The 25,199-nt window shown below is 37.2% G+C and overlaps 1 protein-coding gene across 1 annotated transcript; it reads right to left on the bottom strand.

Annotated features, from left to right (window-relative positions):
• Positions 1–3,651: 3,651 nt before the first annotated feature.
• Positions 3,652–4,807, bottom strand: LOC141711536 (uncharacterized). Its single transcript, XM_074514054.1, has 2 exons — positions 4,120–4,807; positions 3,652–3,787 (listed from the first exon to the last, which is right to left on the bottom strand). Exons 1-2 carry the CDS (start codon positions 4,805–4,807, stop codon positions 3,753–3,755), a joined length of 723 nt encoding a protein of 240 aa, XP_074370155.1. The 3' UTR covers positions 3,652–3,752.
• Positions 4,808–25,199: the final 20,392 nt, after the last annotated feature.

Consider the following 25,199-nt stretch of genomic DNA (forward strand, 5'->3'; position numbering starts at 1 on the left):
TATCTATCTATTAGACTTCCAAAACACATAACTCCATTAAGCTCTTATCTTCTTGAACTTTATCATGAACTAAGCAACACATATCACATGTTTACAACTTTTGAGCTGTTGTCAAACATTTGCATAACACATATTAGTAACTTACGCTATTGAGTATAACCAACTCTACCGTTTGGATGTTTGGGATACTTGCAAAAGTTACTAATCGTTATTGGGCTTCCTAATTTTCTACGTATACGATGATTGGATTATAAACTTTCTTGAATGAAGGAACTTATTGCTCCGACAATTATATTTTGATACAATTCATTCACGTATAACATGTTTATTGTAAAAAAATAGAGCTCATGTTTTAGCTTAAATCCAGAAAGATATAGGACTTTTGTAAATAAAAAAACGTTAGCTTACGGGATACTTAACGCGTTAGTTAAGGCATTACAGGATGATATAGTAACGTCGTAAATAAAATAGCCCATACAATCTCATTTATAGACCCAGTTTTGCAAACTTACCCCACCCATTTCCGCATTTCCTATTCATTCTTGATTATTTTTTTTAATAAACTGATAATTCAGTTTCTAGCTGACACAATTATAAACTGAAAATATGAAGCTTATCTATATCTTCATTAATGGAAACTAAGAACACACAGTGTTTACATGTTGAAGATGAAGAAGAGAATACAATGATGAATCTAGAATAGTATCTTAACCAGTAAGCTAACATAATGAAAATGGAGGGTACATATATATATAACAAACTTGTACAGGCTGTCTATTTACTAACTAACTTGCCACCTCAGCATCCTTGACACCTGTAGCCTCATCATTGTGTTGCTTAGTCGGAGCAGTACTGTGTATAACATCCCCCCTCAAGATAGGGAGAAAAGATTAAGAACACCTATCTTGGACTGAAGAAATGACAGTTGATACGAAGGCAAGGCTTTAGTAAACATATCTGCTGGTTGAGTTTTAGTTGAAACATAAGCAGGTGAAACCAAGCCCGATTGAAACTTATCACGAACAAAGTGACAATCTATGTCAATATGTTTTGTCCGTTCATGGAAAACAGGGTTTCTGGCTATATGCATAGCCGAATTGTTGTCACAATAAAGAGGAATAGGTGTGGACGAAGGGGAGTGAAGAATCTGTAAGAGAGAGACCAGCCAAACAACCTCACAACATGTATCGGCCATGGCACGATATTCAGACTCAGCAGAAGATCGAGAGACAGTGGATTGTTTCTTGCATTTCCAAGAAACTAAAGATGAACCCAACATGATACAATAACCAGTTAGCGAACGACGAGACTCAGCACACCCACCCCAATCAGAGTCACTATATGCAGTTAACTGGAGGGAAGGATTAGCACTGAAGAAGAGCCTTTGACCAACAGTGCCTTTAAGGTACTTGACCATCTTATATGCAGCTTGCAAATGATCTTGACGAGGAGAAGAGATGAACTGTGACAACACATGAACACCATATGACAGATCAGGTCTAGTGATTGTCAAGTAGAGAAGGCGAGCAACCAGCCTCCTGTAAATAGCAGTATCAGCAGCTGTTAAAGGGGAAGAAGTGTTCTCGATAAGTTTGTGATTCTGCTCAATGGGAACCACAGAAGGTTTAACCCCAGTCATACCAGTGTATGCAAGAATATCTAAAGCATACTTTCATTGATTAAGAAAGATACCAGATGTAGAACGAGCCAACTCAAGTCCCAAAAAATATTTCATGGGCCCAAAGTCTTTGATTTTAAACTTATAGTGTAAGAAGGTTTTGACTTGAGTGATTAAAGTAGAGGAATTGCCGGTGAGTAAAATATCGTCCACGTACACTATAACCACCACAAATTCAGTCCCATGCTTGAGAGTGAAAAGACTGTGATCACAGGCTGTTTGTAGAAAACCAAATTCCAGTAGAGCTTCTTCCAGTTTCTTATTCCAGACACGAGGAGCCTGTTCAAGTCCATATATCGACTTCCGCAATCGACATACCAATTCTACACCAGAAGGGAACTTAACACCAGAAGTAGATAAATGCTGAAACCCGGGAGGTAATTTCATATAGATTTCTTCAGCTAAGACACCATGAAGGAAAACATTATTGACATCCATCTGATGAATATGCCAATTATATTTGGCAGCCAAGGCTAGAACAACTCTAACTGTTGTCATTTTCGCAACTGGAGCGTATGTTTCAAAGTAATCAACTCCTATGGTTTGAGTAAAACCTTTAGCCACAAGACGAGCTTTATACTTATCAAGCTGGCCATCAGTTGTATATTTAACCTTAAAGAGCCATTTACAGTCTACAATGTTCTTATTTTGAGGTTTAGGAACAATGTCCCAAGTGTGGTTGGCCTCAAGAGCACTGATTTCAGAAAGCATAGCATCTGCCCAAGGTTTATGTATGACAGCTTGTTTATAAGTATATGGTACAGAAATGTTGGTGATATTGGCCAGAAATTTATTATGTGAGGGAGTAAAAACATGATAAGATACATACTTGTGAAAGGGATGAAGATACATGGAAGAAGAAGTTGTAGACTCAGGGATTGAATTTAATGTTGCTGGTAAACCTGTAAAATCCCTAAATTTAGCTGGAACACTTCTATTTCTAACAGGTCTAGAAGAGTGAGTATTATCAGGAGAGGTGGAAGACTGAACTGGAACAGTAGGATAAGAACCAGTATCAAGAGTAACAGAAGGAAACTGAACTGGAGTATCTGTATAGGAAGGATCAGCAGGAAATAGAGGAGTAAATGAATTATTTGTTTCAGAAAAATCAGAAAAAGGAAACAGATTTTCAACAAATATAACATCTCTTGAGATGTAGCATTTCTTAGTAGCAAGATGCATAACCCTATACCCTTTCTTACCAAACGGATAACCCAGAAACACACATTTGAGACCTCTGGGATTAAATTTATCAGGAGGAGAGTGAACATTTGCTATATAACACAGACATCCAAATACCCTGAGATAAGTATAATCAGGAACTTTACCAAATATCACTTCATAAGGTGACTTAAAATTTAATTGTTGAACAGGTAAACGGTTGATCAAATGAACAGCAGTTAGAATAGAGTCACCCCAGAAAGACTTAGGCAATTTAGATTGAATCATTAAAGTTCTAGCAACATTTAGAATGTGCTTATGCTTCCTTTCCACCACCCCGTTTTGTTGAGGGGTGTAAGGACAGGAGGTTTGATGAACAATGCCAACAGATTGAAAGAATTGTTGTAAAGACTGATTAATAAATTCAGTCCCATTGTCTGATCTGACTATTTTAATGGTGATATCAAACTGTGTTTTGATAAGAGTAACAAAATTTTGCAACAATAATGACACTTGAGACTTGTCTGATAAAAGATATACCTAAGTGCATTTAGAGCATTCTTCAACAATTATAAGAAAACGATTACAATGACCATGAGTGTGATGTTTGTAAGGACCCCATAAGTCACAATGTATAATACCAAACAACTCAGAATTAGAAGATGTACTATCATGAAATGGTAATCTCTGATGTTTAGCCAACAAACATACATCACAAGTGGTGAACAAAGATTGGTCAACAGAAGGAATAACATACACTTTATTTAACACTATAGCAGCAGGGTGCCCAAGTCTAGAATGCCAGATATGAGCTTTAACAGAAGGAACAGTGTGCACTCTAGAACAAAGGTGCAAAACAGAAGAAGCAACATCAGATGAAGACAAGTGAAGATTGTAAAGACCTTCATCTGCTTTACCAATCTCTACCGTCTGCTTCTGAGAAAGATCCTGTATGAGACAATTGGTGTTTGAAAACACAACAGAGATATGACTGTCTGAAGTAAGTTTGGATATTGAAATAAGATTGCATTGAAAGGATGGAACACACAGAACATTGAACAAAGTGACATTAGTTGTTAATGTAACATTGCCAATGTGAGTTATGGGTACAGTGTCACCATTTGGTAGATGAAGTACAGAGTTGATTGGTTTTGCATTATGAAGAAGATCAACATTAAATACTATATGGTCAGTAGCTCCTGAATCCAATATCCATTTGCTTGAAGATGTAGAGTGAACACTATATGCAGTATGTGAAAGAGAGACACTATTAATCTTACCTGACAGATGAGCTGGAGAATTATTCCAAGTGTTACCAAAGGTTTTCATGCTGTGCTGAATCATTTTTGCAATCTGCTCACACTGAGCATCTGGGAAAGGGCTATTGTGAGATTCAGCACCAGAAATATCTGTACCATCAGTGACTGCACTTTGAGATGTCACCTGAGATGTCACCTGAGAAGCTTTCTTTGGCCTCAACTTTGGTTTTGGCTTACCATACAAGCGGTGCCAATCTGGATATCCATGTAGAAAGAAGCATTTTTCTTGATTATGCCCTGGATTGTGATAGTAATCACAATGTTCAGCAACAGATTCTGAGGACTTTTTGACAGAGAACTGGCCAAATTGCTTTGATTTTCCAGCATATTTCACATTCATTGCCACTGAATCGACAGTTGAGACAATAGGAGAAGCACGCTGGCTTTCTTCTTGCAGTAACAAGGAATAAGCTTGACTCAGAGTGGGCAATGGTTTCATCGTTAGCATTTGACCACGGATACCAGTGAAAACATCATTGAGTCCTATTAAGAACTGACTGAGACTATTGATTTGTTCATATGCCTCAAGTTTGGCAGTAACACCACAAGTACATGAATTTTGAGTGCAAACATATTTAGGAATAGGAGCTAAAGCATTCAACTCATCTGTTAATGATCTCATTTTGGTGAAGTAAGCAGTGATAGACATAGAGCCTTGGTTAAGACCTGTAAGTTCTTTTTCAGTTGAAAAATTCTAGGTACATTTCCTTGAGAGAACCTAACTGCAAGATCCTCCCAAATTTCTCGAGCAGTGCTAAAATACACAACACTATCTCAGTTCTCATTGGATATAGAATTCAACAGCCATGACAATACCATATCGTTATAACGATGCCAGAAAGCAAATAAAGGAGAACTCTCTACTGGTCTAGTCTGAGATCCATCAATCATTCCAATCTTATTTTTAGCAGATAGAGCTAATTTGACAGATCTACTCCATTGTTGATAATTTTGAGAGTTTAGAGCTTGAGTAACAAGAGCAATACCTGGATTGTATGAGCTTTGAAGATAATAAGGATGATATGCATCAATAATTATTATAGTAGATGTAGATCCAGCAGTCTGATTAGTATTGTTAGCACCTGAGGACTGATTGTGTGTAGAAGTCTGATTAGTTTGGTTTACCATTGAAGAGGTAGATGCAACCGCAGCGGAGTATGTTTTCCTATACATCTACAGCTTGAAGAATTAAGAAATAGATGCTCAGGGATTATCAAAGAAATGTAATCAATTAATCTCGACGAGATTGAGATTGACAGGAGCGAGATCAAACAAAAAGAGCAGAGACATCGTATGTCTGCTCTGATACCATGACACAATTATAAATGAAAATATGAAGCTTATCTATATCTTCATTAATGGAAACTATGAACACACAGTGTTTACATATTGAAGATGAAGAAGAGAATACAATGATGAATCTAGAATAGTATCTTAACCAGTAAACTAATAGAATGAAAATGGAGGGTACATATATATCTAACAAACTTGTACAGGCTGTCTATTTACTAACTAACTTGCCACCTCAGCATCCTTGACACCTGTAGCCTCATCATTGTGTTGCTTAGTCGGAGCAGTACTGTGTGTAACACTAGCACTAGTAGAAAAAGAAGCCAGCCAGTCAACAGTATCATGTATAATTACAATAATAAGTTTTCTTTTGCTAACTTATGTCTCTATTCTGGGTGTAGACCATTGAGTAAACAATATCCAAACAGATTCACCAAATTTAACGTTCTTTTTGTCTTGTTGGAACTTGAAAGTGTAGACCAGTGCAAACAAATTTTGAGCAGTTGTCAAACACTTAGCAAACGCATTCTCATTTGGCAGGACAAGATTTATAGAGAACATGAAATTTGATAAATCGATAAGCCCAAAAAACTAATGGCAATCCTTACTCCTTTGCAATCAAAGACCATTTACAAGTCTCTTAAGAAAAGATATACAGGAGAGAAACAATTACATTCACCCGGATTATCTAAGAGATATTTGGATATATTTTTTAAGAAACTTTTTTCTTTATTCAATATTTCAACCTTGACGAACGAGCTAGTGGCTCTATATTCATATATATAGGAAGTTCGGTTTTCCTTGATACAAGTGGGTCTGTTGGGCCTTAATGTCTGGATACATTTTAATTATTACAATTAAATTCACTTGGGTCTTTCCCTGAATCTTTGGTCCAACATCTGTCCCTTTGTTTGAAGCAATATTTTTAAATTTGTTCAGATTTTTTTGGATCCTGAAAATTAGACAGAAAAAATAAAATATAAATATAACCAAGGTTAGTGAAAAAAGTAAATATATTTTATTTATTATTTGGAGAGAAGGATTTTTTTGGCTTGTTCATTTGGGGGAAACATATGTGTGTGGTCTCGGGCAAACGGTTGTCAGAGACGGTTGTGCAACAAACATAATTTGCACCGTTGGATGGTTGATCCAACGGTTGATATTAAAAAAAATACAAGGGACCTCCGCGGTTCAGTGAAATTACAAAAATGTCCTCGCCTCACATTATCCGCGGTTGGTGTCGTTTTTTCTTTACTAAATCTCTAGCAAACACTACAAAAAGGCGGAGTGAATAAAACACAACCCCCAAACACAGAGAGCAATAGAGACACGAGAACAACCGCAGCAACTTCAAATCGCACCAAATCAAGTCTTGAATCGTTCCTTTTTTCGTAATTAAGGTATATAATCGATCCCCTTTTGTTATTTTCTGTTTTATTGAACTGATTTTTTGTGTTTTTGTTGTTGTAGATATGATTATTTGTATGTAGTTCGAATTTGTAGGGTTAATTAATGTATGAATTATAGTATGATTAAATTCGAATTAACGTATGATTTGTAGCATGATTAAATTCGAATTTTTAGAATTTTTAGGGTTAATAATTTCGAATTTTTAGATTTTTTAGGGTTAATAACTTCAAATTTTTAGATTTTTTTAGGGTTAATAATTTCTAATTGTTTATTTGATTGGTTAAATTTTTTGATATGAAATTACATTCGAATTTTTCATTTTTAGTGTAAAATTCGAAATTTTCATTAAGAAAGTGATTAGGGATGATTTATACAATAAATTGGTAATTGGTAATTAATTTAAATTTTGGTAAATAATTCGAACAAATGAGTGTATAATTACGAATTACGAATTTTGTTTGCAATGTAGTTGAAAATTGAAATTAAATTTAAATTTATGGGTAGTTAATTTGAATGTATTTATGTACGTGGTGATTGTTTTCATTGTATATGTGGTGTTTAAATTTGGTATTTTAAATCGAAGAATAAAGTTCAACGCGTGGTGATTGATGAATTGTGTTTACAATATTTTCAGGTATGCCTAATTTTGATGATTTCGGGAATATGTTGCCGGGTCCGAACGCGCATAATATTATTTGGGGTAATCGATATCACGTTAGTGAAGATATTTGGGACGGTGCAGGGAGAGAGGAGTTGCAGAGCTATTCTGGGAACAAGTCATTGCACGATTGGAAGTTAAGAAGACCACAGAGGGAATTGTTACACATGCTCGGGTTTGGGATATTTGCAGACCCTCATGTTGTCTTGGCTACTGACACTCGTTTGATATCTGCGTTGGTAGAGCGTTGGAGACCGGAGACCAATACTTTCTTCACGAGACAGGGGGGATGATTGTTATATTGGAGGATGTAGGGTTTATTCTTGGGTTGCCAATTCAGGGGGATGCACTGACTTGTGGGGTGATAGAGAACAAGGCTGCGTATTTTGTTAATAACTGGTTTGAGCCTTTGACCGAGGAGGATGTGAAGGAGGCTTTGTATCAGAATAACATCAAGCTAGGGTGGTTGTTTGATAGATATGGTGCACAGAAGCCTGAGAAGAATATTATGTTGGCCATGGTTGTACATACTAAGGCGTATCTGCTATTCTTGATGGGATGTATCTTCTTCCCTACCAACAACCAGTCATTTGTTCATGTTCGGTATATGCACCCACTGATTAATATGCGGGAGATTCCTTATTATGGTTGGGGTGCAGCTGTGTTAGCTCATATATACAGGGGTTTGGAGAATGCTGCAAAGAAGGACAGTAAGAGCATTGCTTGTTGTGCGTGAGTGTTACAGGTTTGGTCTTACGAGAGATTTCCTCATATTGGCGTGCCTTTACGGTCTCCCGGTCAGGAGGATTATCCAGTTATTAAGGGATGGGCATATTCTACTCATCGGGGGGTTTCAAAAAAGCGCAGGAAGACAGGTCCTCACCACAGGTTACCGTTCTATAAGGGTGAGTTTGATGGTGTTGTTGGTGATGAGGTAGTTTGGAGGCCATATGCTAGATTCGACGATATTATGGACAGTGAGATGATACAGACACAATTAGCTGGGTATGGTCGAGTTCCCATTGTATGTTATGATATGGTCGAGTTCCCATTGTATGTTATGATATGGTCGAGTGGCAGCATCCGGACAGGGTCAACAAGCAGTTTGGTGCTAGTCCCCAGATTCCACGAGCGCCGGTGAACAAGAGTGGCTATAGGGGGCCTAAGGAGTCCACGTTTGCAAGAGAGGATTGGCTTGTACGGTGGTTCATTGATACTGGCAAATGGGCCAGGTTTTGTTCAGATTTGGATGGACTTGTTGATGACTCGGTTAACATTGCTTCTGATGGCGTGGTATGCAGATGTATCTCGTATGCGAATAGGGAGGTCGGATCCACAGCCTCAGCAACAGTACAAGACGAGGGAGTTGTATGATAGCCTCGAGGGATATGAAGTTGTAAGTGTTTTACATATATGCATATTTTACATTACACCACATTGCCGAACTCACATAATTATCAAAGAAAGAATTCATTATCAATGAAAGAATTCATCCCCTCACTCCTCGATGTAATATTTTGAAATGCCGAAAATGTGTTTCTAGTAAATGCAATAATCCACTTGCGCTTCAACTCATATAACCCATTTAACCATTTATGCTCTTTTAAGTGATACTTTTCCATAAACGATCCCCATCTAGCCTCAAAAATATCCTCGGTGAGATATTTATAAATACAATGGTTGAAGTCCGTCTTGAATTCCGGAAAAGCCGAATAATAATGAGCTAATTTCTCGGGGAATTTTTGACTTATGTGCCAAGAACACAATAAATGGGTAGTCATTGGAGGCTTATTCCCCACACCTTCAAGCCAAGTATGAAGAATCCACTCAAAAGTTGTGTTCATCCCGCATTAATGCAAACCCAAAAATTACCGATTGATAATGATGATTGACTCCGGTAAATGGGACAAATGGCATTGCATATCTATTTGTCTGATAAGTGGTATCAAAAGCCACAACATCGCCAAAATTTTGGTAGGCCATTAAACATCTCAAATCAATCCATACTAGACACTTCAAACAATTCTCTTTATCAACTTCGGTCCTAATAATATATTCGAAACCACTTTCTTCATTCAACCTATGCAACAAGTCCAACCCCGCTTGGGCGTCACTAATTCAACCTATGCAACAAGTCCAACCCAGCTTGGGCGTCACTAATATCAAACCTTTTCTTTCTCTCGTCTCTTATCACATTACTAACATGTTGAACATTGAAACCAACTTTATCATTACCTCCATGAATGTTACCAATCACATTCATCACTTGACAATTACGAACCCCCGAACTATAAAGCGTTTTAATCAAACTACGGGTAGCGGTGTTGACATTCTTTCGCGTTGTACCAAATTCATCTTACTCGGGGAAACAAGACCGTGGTTGTGTACAACTCAAGGCTAGTTACCTCTCAAAGACATTTTTTCTTTTGATAATTGACATACATCCTCACCTTGCACTCACTTTTAGGAAGAACCTCTATACACCGTTTATTTTTACTACTTTCGACGACGACACTTTTTTCATAAAGCCTACAAACATAAAAACGACCATATATCTCGTTGTCTTAATTATGATGGTTCGCTTGAATTTTAATAGAAAATCCATTTCTTAAAGCATAAGCCCTAAAAAAATGACCGGCCTCATCCACACTTTGAAAAAATTGATTCAAATATGAAACTCCCCCCCATCAACATTTTCATACATATTTGCATCCTCTACATTATCATCTTCATCCTCACCCTCAACATTATCATTTTCATCATTTTCATCTTCAACATCAACCAAATCGTCATCTAAATTAATAAATTCCTTATTTTTATCTACAAACTCATCATCTTCAACAAATACAGGGGTTTTAGGTTCTTCACTAGTATTTAAATCATCAAGATATAAAATATGATCAAAACCCCCTTTTTTTCATTACGTTTATGACAAAATATACGAGCAAATAAATTATCCACCATGAAAATTTGAAATTGAAGACAAGAAATATACCTTGAATTGACAAAAGTACTTGAATTTCTTGATGAAAATGCCCCAAAATCGCCTAAATTCGTCACTTGGAGAGTAGAGTTTTTGGTTGTGGATTTGGGTGTTTTGTGTGGTGAATTGAGGCTGTTGGGTTGCTGGGGATTAGGGAGCAAATCCTACCAACCGCGGAAAAATTCCGCGGTCCATCCCTCATCCCACCCATTCATTCCCTCATCCAACGGTCTACAAGCCGTTTGTTACAAAACGGTCTACAACAAACGGTTGTTGTAGACCGTCCCCCATATGTATATATATATAGGCAAGTGTTCAAATACAAACAAATATTTGAATACAAACAACAAACTAATAACAGCCACATGTTTAATCTCTTTCTCTCTCCTCCATGTGCATTATGTATTCATTTATATATTTTTTCCTTCGTTTTTAATTTGACTTTTCCCGTTAGTCGGTTAACTTTTTTCAAAAAATAACTTTATCGTATTTTTCTCCATCTCACACTCATCAATTTGCATAGCATATTTGCTATATTTTGACGACAAATCAGTATTTAAGTTTACCTAAATCAATAAGCTGAAATCAGTACTAGTCCAGGAACCAATAGATTTTAGTGATTCTCGGAGGCATAATTAGTGATTTATCGCCAAAATATATTAAATATGGTATTCATACTTATTTTTGGAGGATGTAGAAAAATATAGTGAAGTTAGATTTTAAATATAGTTCACCAATTGACTGGAAAAATTCAATTAAAAGTGGAGGGAATTAGGTGGAGTTGTGTGTGGGAGGGTATATTTAAATTGGGTGTGGTCCGGTTTGTAGTTTGTATTTTAATTTAGTTTATACCACATGGGCCAAGTGTACTTCGACACTCGTCATGAATGGATGAAGATAGTGAGTGCGAGGTCGTCGAATTTGGGCTATCATCCTAAGTGGTTGTATATTGGCGGGACTGATGTGGAGTTTCTAAGGCCGTGTCGAAAGATTATCGAGGCGACTATCGACGACCTTAAGAGTTTGGAAAAATATTCTGAATATTTGGATAGATTTCATGGTTCAAGATCTATTTACACTCATTTGCAGTTAAAAAAATTTAGATTCTTGGAGGATCATGATCATAAGATTTATGTCGTGAACGAGTATCTATTGTGTGTTATTGTTGTTTTTCTCTTCTTTCTTCTTCTTCTTCTTCTTCTTCTTCTTCTTCTTCTTCTCTTTTTTTAACGTTTTGACTTTGCTTGTCAGTGGAAGGTACACCTTTAAAGAAGATTTTAGACAGTGGGGTTCGAGGTGAAATGAACAAAGCTATGATGCTCCTTGTGCAAAGGGCCTCCGTTGAAGCTGTTGACATCGCGAGGGCTGGGCAGTCGAAGGCGAGTCATTCGGTGTCTATCGAGCTGTTGGGCGATAATGGGGAGAATTTTGTTGTGGACCCGGGAAAGATGGTCGCCGATATTGAACCTACGAGTATTAATCCTTGCAAGCGACATCGTCGTGAAGTGGAAAAAAATGAAGGTGATGGGGCCGGTGATACAGTTGGTGGAGTTAACAAAACCTTGACTTTTATTGGGAACCGGGTTTTAATGACTAATACTGTCGACCCCAAGCCTGTAGGGAAGTTGTTCGGGTTGAGATTCAACCCATGGAGCATTGGAAAGGTGGGTCGACTGTTCCTCTTCGAGCTTTTAATATTTTTAATCTTCCTCAAGACTCCGTGTCTTATGCCAGTAGGAGTCGTGACGAGATTGTTGACAGGTCTAAAGGTCGAACTGGCCGGGTAAGATAATCTTTTATTGTTGATGCTTGTTGCCTCGTTTGTGTATGTTCACAGTACCTTTATTACCGTACTTATCGTTTATGTTTTCTTGTCAGTTTCTTGCTAATTTTGCACACATCTTAAATGAGTTTAAAGTCGATGCTGCTGGTGAGGCTCGTTCAAAGTTAGAAGCTGAGATTGCGACCCTTAAGTTGGAGAGGAAGAAACTCAATGTGAGCTATACCGAGGCGGAAATGCATGGAGGTGACTTGGCTAATAAAAATTCTGCATTTTTAAAGCGGGTTAAAGAGATATAAGGAAGTTACTAAGAGGTCATTTATTGGCAAGATGGAAGAGCTGGAGGCCAAACTTCGAGAGGTGGAGAAGGCACGAGACAATGAAAAGGCTAAATGTGAGCTTGCCGAGGTTAACGGATCTTACAAGTCGGTTGTCGAAGAAAATGATAAATTGAAGCTAGAGGTTCAAAAAGGAGTGAAGGATATTGTGGGAGCTTTGGGCGACGGTTATGGGTGATGTATTCGCTGAATGGCGGGTATAGGTGTTAATGTCGAGGGACATACCTTTGAGAACTATATTTGTGACTTCTCCGCTTCGCAGGTCGGCACTCAAGTTGATGGTACAGGTTCTTGAAGGCGGAGTATGCCTTGTTATTAATGTAACAAGTTTTTGATGAATTTCTAGTTTTCGGCTTCTAAGTACTTTATTTTACCTTATCGTAATTCCCTTTGAGTGTTTGATCGGTTATTATAATTTTTCCGACTGTTTACTCTAGGGCCGCTATTGGCCTTTAATCATTTCATTAAGACGTGTATTTTTACCTTTTGAAGTTTTTCCTTGGTATAAATTTTTTATCACAACTTAGTTAATATCTCTTGTTTAAATTGCATTTCATCAGAGTTTATTGGAATCTTCTTGATGTCTCCTATTCTTTGGTATTTTTACCATATTAATTATCAGATAATTGAAATTTCATAAGTAAAAAAAAAGATGATACTACATGAATTTTACGAGACCGGACTGCCTCATGCCCTGCACTTGTAACTTGTTCATAAGCATAAAATGATGATGACGATTTTTCTTTTATACACATATATATACCTTTTTTTGTTGATTAGGATTGTAGTAGGGTTCGTAGTAGTTGTTTCCTTCATCGATTTTAAAAGAAAATGGAAAATGTTTATGGAGGAAACTTTGACTATTTTTTGTCTTTTTCTTTAATATTGTAGTGATGTAGTTAGTCGTGATTAAATAATGAAGCTTTTATTTAAATAACTTAATGGACCCCCGACGGGGATCTCATATCGATTTCGTTGCGTCGAGGGCGATTCTTAATGGTGAGGGATAATGTTTTACAAGCTTCTATGGAAGTTGTACTAGGAAAACTACTGATAGAATTTTTTTAAATGGATTCCATTTTACGCATTCTTGATGGGTCGACCGTCGAGTTGTGCTAACTCGTAAGTTCATGCACTGACACTCGTAAGTCCATATTGGCTTGAATTTTCCTACTGTGGTTGTAAGGCAGCGGACTCTTGGAGAACAAGGTCATTAATCTTGAAGCTCCTGGCCTTAACTTTCTTGTTAAAGTACTTGGATGTTTTCTTCTGTTGCGTTATCATGCGGAGCCGTGATGCCTCTCTTGTTTCCTCAAGTAGATCATTGTGAAATTTTAGACCATCGACGGATTGAGATGGGTCAAAGACCTCGATATGTGGGGATATTAGGCTTATTTCCATAGGTAACACTGTGTCGAAGCCGTACGCCATGCGGAAAGGGGTTTCACCCGTCGCACATCGAGGTGTTGTTCTGTATGCCCACAGGATGTTTGGAAGTTCGTCGACCCAATAGCGAGGAATTTCCTCAATTCTTTTATTTAAGCCTTGAAGAATAGTCCTATTTGTCACCTCTGAGCTTGGGGACATGCGACTGAGACCTTGATGTGCTGAATTTTGAGTTCTTCTAAGCTCTTCTCAAATTTTACCCCCACAAATCATGTGCCATTGTTGGAAATGAGGATTCTCGGTACTCCAAAATGAAATACGACATGTTTCATGAACAACATAATCATTTCTTTTTCTCTAATTTTGGAACCATTTAATCGCATAGTCGGCATCAACGACTATGTATTGACACTGGTTTTTGGATTTCGGGAAGGGGCCTACAATGTCTATCCCCGACTAAAAGAAAGGACATGGAGCGAGGTCTGAGGTAAGCTCACTAGTTGGCAGATGGTTAACATTGCCTTGTAGTTGACATTCTTGACATTTTATGACGTACTTTTCGCAGTCTTTACGGATCGTGGGCCAGTATAACCCATGTCTAATGATCTTGAAAGCTAGATTTTTTTGCCCAGATGTTCGCCACATATCCCTGTATGAACCTCGATTATCGCGTATTGAGCCTCATCAGGTCCTATACATCGCAACAAAGGCTCAAATAATGCTCGTCGGAATAGTGTTGAGCCGAGAACATAGTAATCCTTGCTCTAAACATGAGTGATTGAGCTTTATTTTTTGACTCTGGCGGTTTGTTATCTAAGATGTATTGGACGAATAGGGTTCGCTAGTCAGAGGTGTTTTATATATCGTTTATCGAAGGCTCATCAATTGAGGGAATCGTCAATTCTTCAACATATATAAGATCGGGGTTGATGGGGAGACTGGAGGATGCCAATTTGGCCAGTAAGTCTGCCCATTGGTTTTTTTCTCTATCGACGTTTAAAAGTATCTATGAGAGGAAGTTCCTTAGCATGTCATGTGCCCGTGTGAGGTATAATGCTATTTTATCATTATGAGTTTTGAATTCTCTGTTCATCTACTTAACAACCAGCTGAGAATCCCCAAATATGTCTATATTTTTGCCTCGAGGTCCGTTTCCATTTTTAAACCTGCAATTAGCGCTTCGTACTCTACAATATTGTTTGTGACGGGGAATTTGAACTTGAGGGCTTGCTGGACTTTAAAGCCTTCTGGACTGACTAGGATTATTCCGGCTCCTTCCGAGCGAGTGGTGGAAGATCCATCGACAAATAACAACCATGGTCTTGATTGTTCTTCGTCGAGGTTTGGATATTCCAAGCAGAAAGCCTACCTGTCATATTGGGTTTATGAAAAATTCGCCTGAGTGGCTGATTTGTGAGCACGTGGATTTCCCGTGCTTAAAATTAGTGACGAAGTTTGTGGCTAGCAAAAACAAGTGCGTATACCGGCTTTTTGACCTGTGGATATCTTGTTTCAGCATCGCGAAGTGAGTGACTAATGTAGTATACTGGGACTTCTTTCCCCTCATCTTGTCGAAATAAAATGACGGTGAGGGTTTCATCTGTCGTGGATAGATAGACTCTTAGTGGCTCACCTGGAATGGGCCGAGTAAGGACTATAGGCTTTGTTAGAAAAGCTTTTAATTCGGCGAAACGGTTCTTACAATCGTTGCCCCGTTCCAAAAATACGGACTTCGAGGCCTTTTTCATTTTGGAAAAGAAGGGGATGCATCTTTTTGATGATTGGGGGATGAACCTTCGAAGGACGGTTATGTACCCTATTAGCTTTTGTAGGTCCTTAATGGATTTTGGGTTTTCCATTTTAAAATTGCTTTTGTTTGTGCGGGGTCTGCCTCTTTGGGTGACGAAACCCTTAAAAATTACCGGCAGTGAGACTAAAGGAACATTTAGCGGGGTTTGCCGCATGTTGTGGCTTCTTGCATTCTCAAAAGTTTCTCGGAGGTCGGTGATGTGGTTTGAAGCGACCCTCGATTTGGTTATCATGTCATCGACATAGATCAGCATGTTCCTTCCAATCTGCGATCCAAATATCATATTCATCATATGTTAGAATGTTGCGCCATCGTTAATCAAACCAAATGGCATGACTTGATATCCAAAAACTCCTCTGTGGGTGATGAAAGTAGTTTGTTCCCAATCTTGGGTGTCCATCCTTATTTGGTTGTACCCTGAGAACGCGTTCATGAATGACAGGAGTTCATTACCTAATATTGCGTCTATGAGCTAATCGATATTTGGGAGAGGGTAGAAGTCCTTGGGGCAGGCTCGGTTCACATCTGAATAATATATACACATTTTCATTGCTCTTTGACCAGTACGACAATAAATATCCATGTAGGATATTGTACCAGCTCGATGAATCCAGCTTTGAGTAACCTGTCTATTTCCTGGTCGATAGCCGTCTTTTTCTCATCCGAGAATATTCGTCATTTCTGCAGCACCGGTATGATATCCTTTCTAATGTGAAGAGAATATCGGGCTATGAATTCTGGAATACCCGGCATGTCCTTGGGGTCCCATTCAAATATGTCCGTGAACTCTATGATGAGATTGGTGATATCTTGTTTTAATGGCTCGGGTAGATTTTTTCCAATCTTAGTTGTCTTCTCGGGATTTTGACAAATACCTCAATTTCTTCAATTTCTTAGACAGGAGAACATGAATTGTTTTTTGATGTGTCGTTTAGCTCTCGGGGATCTATGTCGAGAATCTGTTTAATTCTAAACTCATCGTCTTTCTTGGTTTTTGGTGAGACGGTGGTTAGATAGCCTTGTCTTGATGTTTCTTGATCTCCAGTCATCTCTCCTACTCCGAAATCTGTAGGAAATTTCATTTTTAAGTGGGAAATGGACATGATTTCTCGCAGAACGGAGATCGTGGTTCGCCCTGGTATAACGTTGAAGTTAAAGGGGTGAAAGGCATATGTCATAGCCTACTCGTTTATTCGAGTATTTAACTCAACTCAAATAAGAATGTAATAAGTAAATAGTGGATCAAGCATCAGAGAGATCTCACAAAGTAACATCTGTCAAAGAATAAAGAAACATTGTTCATCTGCAGACTTGAAGATTCACTGGAAGAAGTTCAAGAATTTGATCATGCCTCAGTGATATAAATCAAAATCGTGGATGTAATCAAGTGACAGAGATCTCGTCAAGGTATCATTTATTACAAGGATTCAATCAGAACAACAAAGTCAAGACATGAAGAAACGTCACGAAAGTTAGTCACTCATGAACCAGACAGTACATCGAGTGTCAGCATTGAAGTGACGGAATTGATTCATAAGTCTCAGAGACTTTCAGAAGATTGTCAGAAGAAGGGATGCTGCTCAGGGATAGTATTAATTCTCTATTAATTAATTAAGTCATATAATCTAATTAAGAGAATAAATTATATCTGCAAGGATTAATTTATTGATTAATTGAATTAAATTGATTAATTAATTTAGAATTAATATTAAGGATTTTCAGAATGTTAATTGATTAAAATCTGTGATAATTCTAAAAAAGACAACTGATTGTACTAGTATGACAATCGGTATGACAATTGATAGTCATACCGAATGTCTTGCTAATTCAGTTGATTGTATTGATAGAATTTTCAATTAGATTAAAATCAATTATGTATTCAGAAAAACAATTTCAATTGTACTACTATGACAATCGGTATGACAATCAATAGTCATACCGAAAGTCTTGCTAGTTCATTTTAATTGTCTTCCTAGCTCTAATAGATTGTCTCACCGAAAGTCCTTCAAGCTCAAATAGATTGTCACACCAGTTCAACAACTTCGGCTGTGATTGTTTAAAAGAAAGCAGAAGACAATATCAACAAACAACTCAGCAAAAACAGAGCAGCACATACAGAACAAGAAAACACAGCAGAAAACAAAAGAAAATATTTCATCATTCATCTGCTTATTCAAGATCAAATATTCTAGTTTGTTCATGTTAAATCCAAACCACTAGAATTACTTATCTTGTTCTTGTATATCAATCTAGCGGATTAAAATCCCTAGAACTTAATCTCAAATCGCTTTTAGCATTTGATCTTTTAATTACAAAAATAGAAAAAGTTCATGTCGAATTTATTCTAAATTTGTAATAATTGATTTGAGATTAATCCCTTGTAATCGATACCGTAGTTGTAACACCTTTCAAGTTTAATAAAAGTTTTATTTAACTTGAATTTTGTTTCACAATTTTATTCCGCATTTTATTCGACGAAACGGTATTGTTTGCATTCAACCCCCCCTTCTACAAACAAATTGGGACCTAACAATTGGTATCAGAGCATTCTGATTAACGTACAAATCAAGATCCTAGACTTTTGTGTTTCTTTCACTTCTTGAATTTTTATTCACTCAAAAATTCATAATGACTACACAAAAAGTTGGAACCGTTAAAATTCCACTTTTCGATAAAGAAAATTATGTGATGTGGAAGAAGAAGATGCTACTGTTTTTACAGGTTGCTAATCCCAAATATTTGCAAGTGTTGAAGAAGGGTCCAAAAATTCCTATGGTTATTGAACCAGAGGTAATAGAGAATGATGTGGTGATCACCAAAGCGAGAACTTATGTGAAGGATCCTGAGGACTTCTCTCCTGCTGAAATAGAAGAAGCTTCCCTGGATGCTAGCCTTCAATTAATCTTAGTAGATTCCCTTAATCCCCTAATGAACAGACATGTGATGAATTGTAAAGATTCTAAACATATCTGGGAAACTATTGAGATTATTAATGAAGGCACAGAGGAAGTTAGGGAGAACAAACTAGAAATCCTAACCTCTGAGTATGAATACTTCAAATCTAATCCAGGAGAAGGAATCACTGAAGTGTTTGAGAGGTACAATGCATTGATCAACAACCTGAACATTAATGGTAAATACTATTCCATCAGGGAGGTCAATAAAAAGTTCCTTTTAACACTGCCAACTCATCTCGAACATAGAATCACTGCCATAAGAGAAGCAAGAGATCTGAGTGAGATTTCTTTGGAAAGGCTCTATGGTGTGTTAAAGACTTATGAGTTGGAGCAGATTCAGCAGAAGGAAGTTTACGGGAAAGGAAGAGTGGTCAGCACGTCTACTGCTCTGGTAGCTGATGAACAACAACAACAACAACCACTATATCAACAACAATCTCAACAGTAAGATAGAATGGTACAGTCTTCCAAGGTTGAAGATAATGTGATAGTAGCAGAATTTGATTCACCTACTACAAATCAATCAGGAGATGATTATTATTCCTTGGAAGAACTGGAGCAATTGGAGGATGAGTCAATGGCCCTGATTGTCAAGAAATTCTCAAATGTCAGATTCAAAAGGAATCCCAAGTTCAAGTACAAGTCCAACTACAACAGATTCCAGAAAGGTGGATCTTCATCCTCTAACACCAGCAGTGGTGGGTATAAAACAGGGATGGTTGATCGAAGCACCATTCGATGCTTCAACTGTAATGAGTTGGGACACTTTGCCACAGAATGCAGGAAGCCAAAACAAGCAAGGAAGAACTCTTACGATTCTAATCAGAAGAGTAAATCTGAAAGGGCGTACCTGGCAAAGGGAAGAAGCTGGGATGATACTGACAGTGAAGATGAAGAAGTTGGGAATCTTGCTCTCATGGCTAGTGATGCAAGCACCTCATCGTCAAGAAAAGAGGTAAAACTTTCTGATGCTGAAATGGTTTATCATCTAAGAGGTAACTTAGATTGTGCTCGTCGTGATAATGAATTGTTAAATCAACAAATCAAAGACCTTGAGAAAGAGGTCAATGAATTAAGACTTGTGCACATTAATCAAGATAAACTTAAAGACCAAGTATCTTTTCTAGAGAATAGAGTTGACTGTTATAGACAACTCGAAACTATTCTCAAAGACAAGATCACCGGTCTTGAGGCTAAGGTTAAAGCTTACTTTAATTCTTGTTCGAAGTCCAAAGAGTTTTACAATAAGCAAGCTGTTAATCAAACACATGGAATAGGTTATGATTACAATGCTGCTATTGGAAAATTAGGCATAAACTCCCCTCCTCATGTATGTGCTAAAGGCAGGGAAGTACCACATGTGCTTAAGGGTGTTGATGAACCCCTCTATAAGGAATCAATTGCTGAACCATTTGATGAGACCTCTTTTATTATTCAAGAAGAAATCCGTGCTGAAGATAATGCTAATGGGAAAGCTGTCTCCAAGTCAAGTGTGTCAAAAGTTCCAGTCAAGGTTGTGAAAGCAACTGAGACTAACTCAGACACACATGAGTTGGATAGCACAAATGCCATGTCTACCATGCATAAGTTGCCTATTGTTAATCCTTCTCATAAAGCATGTGGTGTTCCTGATTGTATGTCTTGTGCTTTTAATCTGTTGTTTGCTTATTTTAATGGTAAGCATGCTTCTAATGATAAGACTACTCCTCGTCAGCATGTGAATAATAGAAAGCATGATAGGTCTAAGACTGCTAGTCCTCCTAAAGCTAGAAAGGAGACATTTGTGCCTAAGCCTAAACATAAATCTGATAAGGCTGTTTTAAAGGTCAAATGTTCAGTCATTGAGAATGTTGAGAATAGTGAAATTAAGAATGTTGTTTTGCCTGATAAAGGCCAATTTTACAAGTATGCCGGACCCAGCCAAGCTTGGGTTCCGAAGAAGTTCTAATCCATTTGTATTGCAGGGCATTAAACAGGTACAACCGGTAGTGTGGATTCTTGACAGTGGATCGTCAAGACATATGACCGGAGATAGAGCCCTGCTATCAAATGTGGTTGAGAAAGCTGGCCCAGTGGTTACCTTTGGAGATAACAGCAAAGGTTTAACGGAGGGATATGGCTGTTTGCAAGCTGGAAATGTTATCATTGAAAATGTATATCTTGTGCAAGGACTTGAACACAATCTGCTTAGCATTAGTCAGTTCTGTGACAACGGCTACAATGTTTTATTCGACAAGCTGAAGTGTCAGATTCTGCACAAGAAAAGTGAAAAACCCTCCTTAATGGGAATACGGAAAGGAAATCTGTTCGTAGCTGACATGAACTCTGGAAGCAATCTTGAAGTCAATTGTTTCTATGCAAAAGCATCGTCAAATGAGAGTTGGCTATGGCACAAGAGACTTTCCCATCTCAATTTCAAGACAATGAATTCTCTTGTCAAAAGAGAATTGGTAAGAGGTCTGCCTCAGCTGGAATTCTCTCCAGAAGGACTATGTGAGGCTTGCCAGAAAGGAAAGTCAAAGAAAGCAAGTCACAAAGGCACTGACACATCTTCCATAACTGGTGTTCTGCAATTATTGCACATGGATTTATTTGGTCCAGTTAATATCCCTTCTATGTCAAAGAAGTGTTACTGTCTTGTGATAGTTGATGACTATTCCAAGTATACGTGGGTTTTATTTCTTCACTCTAAGGATGAAACACCACAAGTTGTGATTGATCATATTAAGATGATTGAGTTAGATTCTAACGTCCCTGTTAGAGCAATAAGGTCAGATAATGGAACAGAATTCAAGAATGCACTTCTAAATGGATTCTGTACAGACAAAGGGATTACCAGACAATTTTCAGCTCCTAGAACCCCTCAGCAAAATGGAGTGGTAGAAAGGAAGAATCGTACATTGATTGAAGCTGCAAGAACGATGTTAAATGAATCAGGTCTTCCAATGTACTTTTGGGCTGAAGCTGTCAATACTGCATGTTATACTCAGAATCGAACTCTAATCAACAAAGACTTCATGAAAACTCCTTATGAGATTTTGAATGAACAGAAACCTTCTATCAAATACTTTCATGTATTTGGTGCCAGATGCTTCGTGCTCAAGGATGGAGATGATCGTCGTGGTAAGTTCGAGGCAAAGGCATATGAGGGTATTTTTGTTGGATATGGAAGAAGATCATATAGAGTGTATATCATTGATCAACACAAAGTAACTGAAAGTGTCAATGTTACATTTGATGACACTAAACTCCCTAGTATCCAAACTGAAGATCCTTCTGAGAAACTGAAGTTTGATGATACGTCAGATTCAGAGTCAGAACATGGTCAAGAACCTGAGGTTGTTGCTGTTGAAGAACCTGTTAATCCTGATAATACTCAAGGTAATAGTGATGGAAACTCTGGAAACAATGGAGATACCACTGCTACTGACGGAGAATCTTCAAGTCAACATGGCAACAACTCAGGGGGAGATGCTGAAGGATCATCTAGTAGGACACAACATCACAATGAATTTCAAGGCAAATCATCAAGATCAAATCTTCCAAGACAGACTGTCTGGAATAAAGCTCACCCTTTTGAGTTGATTATTGGTGATCCAGATGTTGGAGTCAGAACTAGACGTGCTACTCAAAATGAGTGTCTGTTCTCAGGATTTCTTTCTGAGATGGAACCTAAGAAAATTGAAGAAGCACTAACTGATCCAGATTGGGTGATTGCTATGCAAGATGAACTCAATCAGTTTGAAAGTCAACAAGTCTGGAAACTGGTACCTAGGCCTGTACACAAGAAAGCTGTTGGTACAAGGTGGGTATTCAGGAATAAACTAGATGAAGATGGTGTGGTTACAAGAAACAAGGCAAGACTGGTAGCTAAAGGGTATTCTCAAGCTGAAGGTATTGATTATGATGAAACCTATGCTCCAGTGGCTAGACTTGAGGCCATCAGGATATTTCTGGCATTCGCAGTATTTTCAAACTTTAAAGTTTATCAAATGGATGTCAAGAGCGCCTTTCTGAATGGAAAGCTGGATGAAGAGGTATATGTAGAGCAACCTCCTGGTTTTGAAGATCCAGATCATATGGATTTTGTCTTCTTTCTTTTCAAGGCTATCTATGGGCTAAAACAGTCACCAAGAAAATGGTATGACACTCTCTCTGAATTTCTTATTGAAAATAGCTTTATTAGAGGTGTCATAGACAAAACTCTCTTTTCTAAAAAACATAAGAATGATACTATATTAGTCCAAGTCTATGTGGATGATATAATATTTGGGTCTACTAATGATAATCTCTGTAAGAGATTTGCTAAGTTAATGCACAGCAAGTTTGAAATGAGCATGATGGGAGAGCTGAAGTTCTTTCTTGGATTACAAGTAAATCAAAGGTTAGATGGAACATTTATTTGTCAATCCAAGTATCTCAAGGAACTCCTCAAAAAATACAATCTAGAGGATTCTGCATCAGCAAGGACTCCATCAACTACAGCTGTCAAGCTTGGACCATGTGAAAACTCCATTAAGGTAGATGTCACAAGCTACAGAGGTATGATTGGCTCGTTACTCTATCTTACTGCGAGTAGACCAGATATTATGTATGCTACATGCCTATGTGCAAGGTTCCAAGCGGATCCTAGAGATATTCATCTCGTTGCTGTTAAACGAATCTTAAGATATCTTAAGGGAACACCAAATCTAGGTATTTGGTACCCTAAAGAATCTGGTTTTAACCTTGTCGGATATACAGATTCAGATTATGCAGGAAGTGTTGTTGATAGAAAAAGCACCTCAGGAAGTTGTCAATTCTTAGGAAGCAGGCTAGTCTCATGGTACAGCAAGAAACAGCAAACAGTTTCCAACTCAACGGCCGAGGCTGAATATATTGCTGCTGGAAGCTGCTGTGCTCAGATCTTGTGGATTAGGAACCAACTACGAGACTATGGCTCTGTATTGAACAAGATTCCTATCTTATGTGACAACACAAGTGCAATAGCCATCACCAACAACCCTGTGCAGCACTCGAGGACAAAGCACATTGACATCAGGTATCATTTTATTAGAGAGCACGTCATGAATGGTACTGTTGAACTATTTTTTGTTCCAACAGAAGAACAAATAGCAGATATTTTCACTAAACCACTTGACGAATCCACATTTACCAGATTAGTTGGTAAATTGGGCATGTTAAATAGTTTTTGTGATTAATTTAATTAATATCTGGAATCTGTTCTTGAATGAATTTACAAATGAATTTTTCATAAATGAAAAATTCATTTGCATATTTATTTTATCATTTTATCATATTTCTTGCTTATTTCTATGTAATATATATTATCTTATCTATGTTATTTACTCTACTTGTTAATTTAAAATATCTCAGAATATTTTATTTCCTCTAAAAATATTTTTCTATGAATTTTATTTGCTAAAATTCAACAGAAATCTATTTTTGGAATAAAAATAATTAATTCTGAAATATTGTCTTTATTTTCTGTAAAAAATTTTAAGTATTTATTTCAGTTTTACTATTTTGTAATAAAGTTTCAGTACATTAATAGTTGTCTGTACATATTCATTTTGTTTTTCTACTGCAAAGACAATCGGCAAGACAATTAAAATTGTCTTGCTGAAAATCATTTCAGTAAACATGAAAATATAAATCTGTTAATGCTTATTTTAATATCAGATTAATTTTATAACTGGCAAGACAATCGGTAGGACTATTGATTGTCATGCCAGTAATAAAATTAATATCAGAATTATATTGTTTTATTTTGTACTGGTATGACAATCGGTATGACTATCAGATTGTCATACCAGTTGTTTATTTTTATTTGTTTCTTTTCCTTCTTTTGCCTGGTATGACAATCGGTATGACAATCCCGGATTGTCATACCAGCTGTTATATAAAGGCTGTTGCTGTTTTGTTTTGAATCATTTTCAACATAGCAGTTCATTTCAAAGAATTTCTAACAGTTTTCTCTCCATTTTCTCTCTTCTCTCTCTTCGAACCAAACCAAACCTGTTATTTCCTTGCTCGAGTTTTTACTCAGCAAACTTAATCATCACTTTAGTGATATATACATATAAGTATATACATAAACAAGTGCTGTTGAATTTTCTGTAAATTCAGTTTGCCCCTTCAATTCCATTTTAATTTTAATTTCTTATTTGTGTCTTTTGGTGTGTCAAAACTGTGTTAGTGATTTAAGAATTTTAACGAGATACATTTCTGTCTAAATTTTTCGATTATAATTAATTTAATTCGAATTATTAAATTAATTTAATTAATTCGAATTTTCTTAATATTATTCTTAAAATTCTGAAAAGCTTGTGTCTTATTATTATTTTATAAAAAATGGCTCTCAATTTCCAAATTGTAGCGCATAATCTAGTTGGTTATTTCAATCCGGAAAAATGTGATGTTGAAAAA

Source organism: Apium graveolens, chromosome 3 (assembly GCF_009905375.1).
Source record: "Apium graveolens cultivar Ventura chromosome 3, ASM990537v1, whole genome shotgun sequence".
Classification (NCBI taxonomy): Eukaryota; Viridiplantae; Streptophyta; class Magnoliopsida; order Apiales; family Apiaceae; genus Apium; species Apium graveolens.

Coding starts and splice junctions, on each gene's coding strand:
- LOC141711536 (XM_074514054.1), bottom strand. CDS start 4,807: ATGTCTATCACTGCTTACTTCACCAAAATGAGATCATTAACAGATGAG. Junction 3,788..4,119: donor TTCTCCAGCTCATCTGTCAG/GTAAGATTAATA, acceptor TGTCTCATACAG/GATCTTTCTCAGAAGCAGAC.